The 11,806-nt window shown below is 35.3% G+C and overlaps 1 protein-coding gene across 1 annotated transcript; it reads right to left on the bottom strand.

The window, feature by feature from the left end:
- Positions 1–4,395: 4,395 nt before the first annotated feature.
- On the bottom strand, positions 4,396–11,521 carry LOC132311568 (disease resistance protein RPV1-like). Its single transcript, XM_059809532.1, has 6 exons — positions 10,581–11,521; positions 6,915–8,007; positions 6,463–6,747; positions 5,343–6,362; positions 4,766–5,261; positions 4,396–4,609 (listed from the first exon to the last, which is right to left on the bottom strand). The coding sequence occupies exons 1-6, from the start codon at positions 11,078–11,080 to the stop codon at positions 4,605–4,607; spliced, it is 3,399 nt and encodes a 1,132-aa protein (XP_059665515.1). The 5' UTR covers positions 11,081–11,521; the 3' UTR covers positions 4,396–4,604.
- Between the last annotated feature and the right edge of the window lie 285 nt (positions 11,522–11,806).

The following is an 11,806-nucleotide window of genomic DNA, read 5'->3' as shown; positions in this document are numbered from 1 at the left end:
ATGCCATTCACGCTTTGATCTCTAGTGGTGAGACAGTGAAAGATTGGGCCTTGCATACAGATGGGGGTCTACAGTTCAAGGGTTTGTTGGTAGTTTCCACAGATTATCGTGAGGATGTCTTACGGAAGTTTCACACTTCCCGCTTTGCAGTTCATCCAGGTGGTACCAAGATGTATCACAATTTGAGACGTCAGTATTGGTGGAACGGGATGAAGAAAGATGTTGCACAGTTTGTGGCTAGATGCCTTACCTGTCAGCAGGTGAAGGCCGACCATCAGAGACCAGCCGGTTTATTGCAACCATTGCCTGTAGCGTAGTGGAAATGGGAACATATCGCTATAGATTTTGTGACAGGTCTTCTAAGGTCACGGAAGGGCAATGAGGCCGTATGGGTCATCATTGACAGATTGACCAAGACAGCTCACTTTTTGCCTATTAAAGCAACAAATGGTGCAGAGAAGCTTGGTTTTCTTTATGTGAAGGAAATTGTAAGGTTGCATGGAGTTCCAGTAACCATTGTTTCAAATAGGGATGCCAAGTTCACTTCGAAGTTCTGGGAAGGACTACAAGCAGCATTTGGCTCAGCGTTGCATCTGAGTACGGCATTCCATCCACAGACTGACGGTCAGTCGGAGCATACTATCCAGATTTTGGAGGATATGCTTCGGGCATGTGTGCTTAATTTGGGTGGTAGTTGGGAGAATCACCTTCCACTTATTGAGTTTGCCTACAACAACGGTTATTAGGTGAGCATTCAGATGGCTCCATTTGAGGTATTGTACGGTAGACCTTGTAGGTCTCCTGTTGTTGGACTGAGGTAGGCGAGACAGCCGCCTTAGGACCCGACATTGTACTCGAGACTACTGAGAAGATTAAGTTGATAAGACAGAGGTTACTTACAGTTCAGAGCCGACAGAAGAGTTATGTGGATAAGCGGAGACGGCCGTTATCCTTTGAGGTGGGAGACCATGTTTTTCTATGGATTTCTCCATGGAAGGGATTGATGAGATTCGGAAAAAGTGGCAAGTTGTCGCCACGATTCATTGGACCGTTTGAGATTTTGAACCGTGTAGGATAGGTTGCCTATAGACTTGCTTTGCCGCCATAGTTGGACAGGGTCCATAATGTTTTCCATGTATCGATGTTACGGAAGTATGAGCCAGATCCATCTCACATTTTGAGTTGGGTTGATGTAGACATTGATGAAGATGTTTCTTACGAGGAAGGACCAGTTCAGATTCTTGACACACAACAAAAGGTGTTGAGGAACAAGACGATACCAATGGTGAAAGTCCTTTGGAGACACCACGGAGTCGAGGAGGCTACTTGGGGGCTCGAACAGGAGGTTCGCTCCAAGTATCCAGAGTTGTTTTCTTCTCCAGGTATGTCTTGATTTCGGGGACAAAATCTTTTTTAAAGTTGGGGAGAATGTAATGTCTGTGTCTAATATATATATATATGTGTGTGTGCATAGGTGTATATATTTGTGTGTGTGTGGTATAATTTAAAACAAAAAGAAATTCAAAATGGTGGGACCCACATGCATGTTTTAAGCCTCATTTTCTTCCTTCTCTCTTCATTCCCGATGGAATCTCTCTCTCCCGTTCTAGAGCTTTCTTTTTTCTTTCTTTTGAGTTTCAATCTTTGAGACAAGATTTCTCTCTCAATTCTTGCCGGATTTAAGTGTCATTTGAGGCAAAACGAAGCCCACGACGAGCTCTACGTGCTAGTATAAGCAATTTCAGATTTGGTGCTTCCTAGGGAGTTAGAAATTAGAGACCCACTTTCAAGGGTTTTGTTCAATTTAGAAGTAGGAGCTCTTAATCCATGTTTTTCTTGCTCCATTGTGAATTATATCTCTCTTGTTGTAACAAGCATGTTTAATTTGAAAGTTAATTGTTTCAATGATTATATAAATGATATTTAGGAAAATTTATGATTATGAATATGAGTTGAAAAGCATGCTTAGATGTTGTCTTGTTGTGTTTAATGTGTTGATAATTCATTTGAAGATGTTGAACATGATGTATGCTTAATTTTGTGGTGTAAAATTCTTTGATGTCTTGTTGTGTTTAATGTGTTGATAATTTATTTGGAGATGTTAAATATGATGTATGTTTATTGTGTGGTGTAAAATTCTAAATGCCATAATATTGAAAGCATGGGACATATATACATGTACATACCATTGGGTTTGCATGAAATGGGAGAATTTGCTTGAAACAAAAAAAAAAAAAAAAAAAATTTTGGGAAAAAGTTTTTACGAAATGGTTTTATGAAAACCCGGTTGCCGCGGAGGTACCAAAGGGCCAGAGTATTAATATAGCCTAGAGGGGACTAGGGAGTCGCCCTAGCGTGGTTGAGCTATCTGGGCCCCTCGATGACGCTGCGGGGTTACCAAAGGTCTAGGGACAATAGTCAATCCTCCTCTCATGCCGTTGCGGGGTCACTAAAAGGCGGGTTGTATTAACAGTTTGAAAGTGATGGTTTGAAATGTGAAAATGGGAAGCAACATCGGCATGCATTTACATTCCATGGCATTGTATTGTTTACACTTGAGTTTGGTTGAAATGTTGTATTATCCCGACATTGTATGATCCATATTCCTATTGATCTATTCTTTATATGGATTCACAAGGACACAAGATGAGTGTCTTAAGTGCTACCTACTGAGCTTTATGCCCACCCTATTATTTAATAAATTTTTTTCAGGAAACGGGAAAGAAGTGGCGGATGACTTTCCACCACAGGCCTAATTTGGATTAGAAGAATTTTTTGCTATTTTTGTATTAAGTCCTATATTTTTTGTAAAAGCTTAGTCTGTTATATTCGGTATAGAGGTTTGTGGACTCTTGTTATTATAATTATACCTATAGGCTGTAACTTTTGTATGAGCTGTCTAAATGTTGTAAAATATGGACATTTGATATTAATCTTGTATTTTGGGACTGTAACTATGTTATCTGGATGATATAGTATGTGGTTGAACCACTATGGAATACACTAAGTTAAGGCATGGTGAATGGATGAAAGGGATGTTGGAATGTATTATATGTTTATTGTGCTAGGACAGGTTAAAAATGCATTTAGACAAGTTATGGTAGACCCATTTTTTTTAGGGGAGGTCGTGCCGAAATTTTTTTTAAAATTGTATCAGTTTGGGGTCGTTACATACATATACGATACGACGCGGATACAAAATTCTAAAAAATAACACATAATATAAATAAAAATTTTCATTTATATTACCAGTAAGACAATTAAATGAATGTGTGCATAACACATCAGACACAATAAGATATCAAAATCTAAAATAATTATTACTCCTACATAATAAAATGAAACAGTAATTGACCATAAAACTTTGAAGTTTTTGCTAGTAAGGATAAGAGAGGGTTTATGGTTGACATTCATAAGAAGCAATAACAGAAAATAGCAAATAGCAAAAATAAAATGTAAAAATAAGTGACATATTGAATTCGTGATTTTCTTAGGTCCACTTCTCCCTTCCACAGGCCCATCCCCAGGTGATGATTCCTCAGAAGTGCCAGCATCACAAAATCTCTTTCCAAGTAAAACTAGGCTCACATCTGCATAAAATGCGTGCCATATCTCTTTCCAAGTAAAACTAGGCTCTTCGAGTAAGCATCTGCATAAAATGCGTGCCTATGCGTTGAATGTGTAGACCCACGAATTAAAAATAAAAGATACCATAATCTTCTAGCGGGAAGATAAGGTCTTCCAACTACCTAGTCCCCTGCACTGGTTGACAGTAGAAGTTCACCTTTCCCTGTGAAGCCAGCTACACTATTGAATCCTCCAATCATATCAACATTGAACTGTTTAGTCTAAGACTCGGTAATGCCATACTCTTTCATCAACCATATGCAACAAGGAGTGTCTTTAGGATCAGTAAGGTGGATGAGAGCCAGTGATTCCTGACATTTAGCAACACGAAGACCTAGAATCTGCCAATCCATCTCCAATGCAGATGGATTGGCATGAGCCATGATATTATGGGGCAGCATAATTTGACCAAATTGCTCCTGACCCATGTGGAAGGACACAATCAATTTGGCATTTTAGTTTGAATTGACGGAAAAGAAAGGAAAAGAAGAGGGTGGCTTAGAAAAGAAATCCTAGTGCTATACTATGAGAAGTGAGCACATCTTATGTCTTTTTAACTAATGTATCGTGTTGGATTATTGGGGGAAGATTGTTTCGTACTCACCACTATAATCATCATTGAACCATTGCTGCTGCCATTACCACCACATATTCATCACCCTTAGTCAAGATCACCGGCAAGACCACCATGAAAAGTGACCCATCAGTATTGCTAGGAAGTCATTTGTAATATGACATGTGATCATTATATATAAAAAATTTAAGGAGTTGAAGTGAAATTATAATCCATATATGAGCAAAAAGATTTTGGTACGTACCAACAAAACATTTTCCATCACAATTGAAATTGTTATTACAACAGACAGAGCTTCTTGTATACAAAAATGAAAATAAAAAGTATCAAATGATCCTTTCTTTGCCTCCTAATGCTAGGATGGTGCTTCACAAACATACAAATGTCTTCTAGGAATTCTGTGTTAACCTACAAAATTGCAACAATCAAATACAGTAATCAATTAATTAATTAATTGTTGTACATATGAACATTATATATGAAAAATATGATAGTTCAAAATTGTTGGTATGATTTTAAGAATTGAGTTTGAAGAGAGTGATGATTATGGGTGGGTCTACTCACCTTCACCTTCACCTTCACCTTGCTCCTCCATAATTAGATGGATACCCATTTTCTTCACCTTCTTTTCTTCTCTTAGTGATATTGGGTGGTCAAAGTATTGCCAAACTGAAGCCTGAATGTAACAGCTGTCATCATCACAAATATTGGGAGGGCCTGGGCTAAGCTTTGGTCTCTTCTTCATCAAATTTTTAATTGGTTGTTTGTCTTTAGACAACTCATCGTAATATTCAGTTACGTTCGTCAAAATAACGTGATTGCCTTTACATCTCCCATACGAATAACTCTCTTTCTTCCACCACCTCACGTAATAACCGTTGATTTTGAGGTCAAATACAATCGAGTAAATTCTATCAAATTCCAAAACAGCACATATTGCAATTCCTTTGACATTATGATGATGATCTACCACCAAAGACAAAGAAGACCCCTCAACTTCACTCTTGTGCCTAAACCATTGCGGAATCTCACTTCCCGGAAAACTGATCCATTGAATTCCCTGTTCCATGCACGAACATAACAAGTTTTGAATACATACATATATATATACATAGAGAGAGAGAGAGGGAAAGTAATTAACCTGAAGCTGACTTTGTGATGATATATTTGGCATGTTATCCATCTCATCCATAACCAATTTGTGGCACTCAGTGAATATGAATTCGCGATTGTTTGGACCAATTCCACTTCGTGGAATCCAATACCTTTCCAATGATTTGCAGCCATGTGCATTCACTTCTTCAATAGATGGCGGAAGTGAAGTCAACGTTCGGAGGCTTGTGCAATGTTCCAAATCAAGGCGTCTGAGACAATTGAGTTGAATGAGCCTAGTTGGTATGCTAGACAAATTGCTTCCACTTAAATCTAATGATTTCAAACCAGGTAGACAGCCAATATTCATGGGAAAGGATTCTTCTGATAAATTGCAGTTCCTCAAATTTAAAACACGTAAAGTGCTCAAAGCGGAGAGCAGTTCCAGTTGCAAATAATTAGTTGAAGCGGGAGTTCTCTTTCGCACCAATGAAAATGGCACCAATGAATTTAGCGTTTTGGGAGACAATTTTGGTAAATCAGGTAGATAAAGGTAAGTAAGGTTATACAACTGCACAATGGACGATGGTAACTGTTCTATAGCGGTTCCTCCCATGTGAAGGGATTTTAAATCCTTCATTCTAGAAAATATGTTACTTGGAACCCTTTTAAGCTTTTGGCAATTATCTACCACAAAATCCTGAAGCCCTTCAAGAAGCTCAATTGATGAAGGCAAATCTTTTATTGCAGTTTTCGCCAAATAAAGTTCCCGCAAACGATCCATACGCCCCTGAATCTCTGAAAATTTCTCAAGTTTTAAGCATCCTGATAGATTCAAAGATTCTAACTTTTCCAACTTCATGTATTTTGTGAGACTCCTTAGATTTTTACAGTCCCTGAGATCCAAACAAACAAGCCTCTCGTGAACTCCAATCGACTCGTGGACCTCAATTAGATTTTTACATCCTTTAAGATTTAATTGCTCGAGATATGGGAGACTAGACAAGTCAGGACTTTTATACAAATATAAGGAGTGACTAAGATCAAGGTATTTTAACTTCTCTAGAAACTGGAAAGGAAACAAGCAATGAAAGAAATCAATCAGTTTCAATAAATTCCGACAATACTATTCATATGTAAATAATTGTATAAATAAACTCTAATCATACCTTGATACTTGATGATATTTCTTTGATTTGATTGTGACATAGGCGAAGTTCCGCAAGATTTTTTGGATGGAAATTGGATGGCAAAAACTTTGTAGGGTAATAATCCCAATCGAGATAACATAATTCGTTTGAAAGATATGTAAGTTGTCCACAAGATCGTACGCCACTGAGTTTGAGCAATTTAAGTTTCTTCATCTTCTCAAAGACATCCACATCTACATGTAACTCTTCTGGCGCATGATCATCAGGCAAGTTTAGCATAATGCCTTTAATTATTTCTGTCATCTGATCACCAAGAACATTGTGTAAGCTACCATGCAGTGTTAAAACCTTAAAATTATCCAAGTTCACAACTGTTTAGATGGAAAAAAGATAAAGAAATCTTTTCTTCTTCTTTTTTCACAACATGAATATCAAAATTGCAAATAAACTTATATGGAGTTAGAACGTACCGTATTCTCTCTGAACACTTTATAGATATCTTCATAAAACCACAACCTACTTCGTTTGCCAGGATCATCAGGTGATTCTTGACGAACAATTTCCTTACCCATTTCTTGTAACAAATCATGCATGCACAGCTTGTTGTGTGATGAGATAGTTATCAATGACCATTCAATGAGAACTGGAATTCGTGGGTGAAACCCATTACTACCCAATATATTCATTACATAATCTTTATCATACCCTTTGAAGAAACAAGAGATGTCAAGGAACAAATCCTTCTCTGTGTTGTTAAGGCCATCAAAACTTATCTTAAGAACATCATGAATTCTTTCATTAGGAATTTTTTTCAAATTATCCAGTTCATATTCCCATTCTTTTATACTTCTTTTAAATAAAAAAGAACCCAAAACTTGAAGAGCTAATGGAAGGCCTTTGGCATAATTTACTACACTTTCTGAGAGTTCCCGATAATCCTCCAAGGGATGGTTGTTAGTGAAAGCATGCCAACTAAAAAGTTGAAGAGCTTCATCATTATTCAACAACTCAACCTTGTACATTTCATCTACTTTATGCTCCACCAATAAACGTTCATTTCTAGTTGTTACAATGATCCTACTTCCAAAACCAAACCAATCATTTGCTCCGGCTAAACTTTCTAATTGCTTCAAACTATCCACATTGTCAAGAACTACCAGGACCTTCTTGTAACAAAATCTTTTCTTTATCACATTGATCCCGTAGTCAACATTAGACATCTTTAGATTTTCTTCCATTAGGATGTCTTTCAAGAGTTGTTGTTGCAAATCAGTTAGACCATTCTGTTGTTCTGAAACTCCTTTCACATCACTAAGGAAGCAACAACTTTCAAATTGCTGAAATATTCGATTGAAGACAACTTTGGCTATGGTTGTCTTTCCTATTCCCCCAGTTCCAGAAATTCCTACAGTGCACACATCCTTTGACAAATTATTTAGCAAAGAGATCACTTCATTGACACGAGAATCTATCCCCACTTCATACTCGGCAACATATAACGGTATATGTTCCAATTTTTTTATAATCTCTTGAACAATTTTTTGGATAAATTTCGCCTCATGCCTATGAAGTACAAAGCACATTAAAAAGAACTAGTGAGTCATACATGACACACATTTTTATTTATGGGTAAATAATAATAAATTACTCAATTCGTAAACTAAATTGATTGAAATGGACTAATACATCTTTAAAATGTAGATAACCCATGACTTGATCAAGTCATGGGGGTAAACTAAATTGATTGAAATAGACTAATGAATCTTTAAAATGTGGATAACTCATGAATTGATGACTCAAGGTCATGGGGATGCACAAGTGGTTCTAGTAAGCAAGGCTGCTTGTGTTTATTTCTTGTGATGGTTCAACAATACATCTATATATATATGTGTGTGTGTGTGTGTGGGCAAATTACATAAACCACCCCTCAGGTTTTCAATTCATACATCAAGAAAGAAGTAGCTGAGATATAACACGAAGGTCCTATTTGAGCAATAGACCTTACTGAATCAACATAAATTTACCTATATGACCTTAGGCTAAATCGGAGAAAAATTGAGAATGAGTTTGGTATTGATAAGTTACATTTTTGCCCATCCTAATACATAAAACCATTTTCCCTTATACTAGTAGCTCATTTTGGTTGGTGGGAAAAGACTGTCTCCTTCTCTTCTCTAACTCCTCTTACCCATAGGATGTAAATCTATGCATATACATCTAATATATACATAAACATATAATATATATATAAGTATTTTTTGAAGACAACGATGGACCCAGATTAATGCATTGTTGCAAAAAATAAATAAATAAATAAATAATAATATTCGAAACCATAACCAAGCAGATTGAATTTGATTTCTAGATTAGTGGACAAGTCTCAAGGGAACCACCACCCACCACCGCCGTCTTCGGTCCACCACACCCAGTCCACTGCTGTATTATATAGAGAGTGAGAGAGATATCCGGTCTGCCACCATAACTGAAACTTCCGATTGCAAAGAACAAAACTAAAGCCAACACATCCCCACTAGCAAGCAGAGCCACAAGATTAAAATACAAAAACTGAAAGAATAAGTTAAACCACACATATATATACACACACATATGTTTGTAGAAATATAGATGAAATAAAAGAATTGTCTTCAATTATTAAAGATGAAAATAGTACTGGAAAAAAGTAGAATAAAAAAATTATAAAAGCAAAATATGATATTAAAATAACATCAACAACAAATAATTAAAATTTAAGGAAGAAAAATAATTTGAATTAATTTTCGTTTATAACCATAGAAGAATGGGAGCAAGTGTATATTAGTCAACTAGAATATTTAGAGATCTCCTAAATTAGCTTAGTCCGCTATAATATAAGATGATTAGAATAACTTTAATTCATAATTTAAACATTTGGAACCCTATATCATATGTTTTGAACTTAAGAATATGTATTAATAAATGAAAATTTGTTACACCCTATATCATATATTTTGGTCAACAAAATTACAAGGGTTGTTGACCAAAATATTGGTCCACATTCTATCTTGATGTATGAATTAAAAACCCGCAGGGTGGTTTATGTAATTTGCCCATATATATATATAAACTGTTCAATCCAAAATCAAATTGAACTTTCATTACTCAAATTCGCAAATGTAATCATTTTTACTTTAATAAGATAAACGACAAGAAGATAAAAGAAATTGAGTTCTAGCACTTTGGGAGGTATTAATTTTCAGTCCAACCCTCTAAAATTCTCTTCAAACTACAATACAATTGATATAAAAATCGTATTTGGAATACACAAATAAATAAAAGTTATTTTAATTATGGATCATTAATATTTATTTTTTCTTTTGGTTTTTGTTAGAAAAATCAAGTCCAAACACAACTAGGTAAAAAAAAAAAAAAGTCATGTTCAAATATGTTTATTATTTATTGGACTTACACTTGAAAACAGCAGCACATACCACTTTAATAACGTCTTTAGTTGTTCGATGGACCAAATTAGTCAAAAAAAAAAAAAAAAAAAAAAAAAAAAAAAAAAAGTTTATAAAAATAGAAGAAAGAATGTAAAACTTAATTAGAATGGCAATCTGAAGTTTAACCCATCTATCAATTAAACTTGAAATCATAATTTTTTTTTTCCTTTTTGGTAAGAAACATCAAAAACTTAATAATAACTCTAATTAATAAATATTCAACTTTAATCAGATTAGTTTGATTCTAATTTGGCATAAAAATAAAAATAAAAAAAGGAGATAGGCTATTCACTGCAAATAATAAATCCAAAACTAACCTATATATTTATTTAAAGATTAAAACACTCACTTAAAATTAAAATATAGTGGATAATGATATCTTCTCTCCTCACAGAGTGTGAGGTTGAGGGTTTAATGTGTTATTTACCAAGATATAAAATAATTAATAATAACAATTAAAATATAGTATAAGATATTGTGCAATTTTTCTCAATAAAAAAAAAAAAAAAAAAAAAAGAAAGCTAATTGAAAATATAAATTGTGCTTCATGTTTGCTTCTAATTAAATACTGCAACCAAAGTTGTTTAGTTAAACTAGTGCACATATTTCATACGGCAATATAGAAGAAGAATAAAATTTGTTGGGATAGTTATTTACCCATTTGCTACATCTTTCAAATCCCACCCGCTTAAATTTGCTGCCTCTACCAAAGCTGCCCTCCACTTTCGAACCTTTTCCATGTCGTCTCCAAAATTTTCCTCATGTTTGGCAAATGCTTCTGCAAAACTTCCTTTTTGTTTTCGTACTTGTGATGGATCGACATTGTAGAAAATTGGCAAAATCGTCTGTCCCACTTTATTCCTGCATTCAACGATGTGTACGAGTTCATCCAAACACCAAGAGGACGATGCGTAGTTTTCCGAAAAAATGATGATTGCAAATTTCGATTCCTTAATTGCCTTGAAGAGTTCTGAAGGAATCGATTTTCCTCTCTCAAGTTTCTCATCATCTTTGAAGGTGTGAATTCCTTTGTGTTGCAGAGCCATATAGAGATGGTCCACAAAGTTCTTGCGGGTATCTTCACCTCTAAAACTCAAGAAGACATCGTAATTCCATTGAGGCAAAGAAGAAGAAGAAGAAGAAGGAAATGTATTCATTGAGGCTGGCTAATTGGTGAATGCAAAAAATTTCGATGTGATTATGATACTTAGAAATATCTCTCCCCCTCTATTCTATAATTGTTGGCTAAGAATCATATCCAAGCAATTTCGTTCCAAAAGTTCTTGGTAAGAAGTTGCTGGGAACTTTCTATGAAACTTCAATCTTTTTCTGGGTTATAGAAATGTGTGGAAGTTGATGGTAAATTTTCATGAACTTTAAATGATCAAAGCATACACCTTTTTAGCAAAATAATAATAACAGTAATAACACTGTGAAAAACAGAGTAGGTGGGTCAAATTAGGCTGCTGAAGAAAGATTTCCAAAGATTTAATGCCCCGCTGTTGAGAATCAAAATTTACATCTTCACATGGGAATCAAAGAAACCTCTGACATTGCAGGAAAGAAAATGTGTTTGCTATTAGCTGGCAAGAGGAAGGGTGGTCCCTTATGTTAGTAAACACAGAAATGAATGGTTTGAGTTGAAAGTGGACTTACCAGGTGAAAGTGAAAAAGAAGTTTGTGTGGACCTGTGTAGCTGGACCTGTGAAAATGTGTGGACCTGTATAGCTGTAGTTGGAAAGTGCGTACGCAGTGCCAAAATGTGCAACTGGTTCGAATCTTTTATTCTAAATATACACAAATTTAAATCAAGTGATGATATTGCGAGTAAAATAATGTTTTTATATGTTACTGTTCAAGACCATTCAAGAGTTATACCAATA

This window comes from Cornus florida, unplaced genomic scaffold (assembly GCF_030987335.1).
Source record: "Cornus florida cultivar Cherokee Brave unplaced genomic scaffold, ASM3098733v1 CherokeeBrave_3.0.0_Hap2_Chr06, whole genome shotgun sequence".
Classification (NCBI taxonomy): domain Eukaryota; kingdom Viridiplantae; phylum Streptophyta; class Magnoliopsida; order Cornales; family Cornaceae; genus Cornus; species Cornus florida.
The sequence above is the reverse complement of the archived record's forward strand: the minus strand, read 5'-3'. Positions and strand labels throughout refer to the sequence as shown.

Coding starts and splice junctions, on each gene's coding strand:
- LOC132311568 (XM_059809532.1), bottom strand. CDS start 11,080: ATGAATACATTTCCTTCTTCTTCTTCTTCTTCTTTGCCTCAATGGAAT. Junction 6,748..6,914: donor AAGTGTTCAGAGAGAATACG/GTACGTTCTAAC, acceptor CTTGGTGATCAG/ATGACAGAAATAATTAAAGG. Junction 5,262..5,342: donor CATCACAAAGTCAGCTTCAG/GTTAATTACTTT, acceptor TGCATGGAACAG/GGAATTCAATGGATCAGTTT.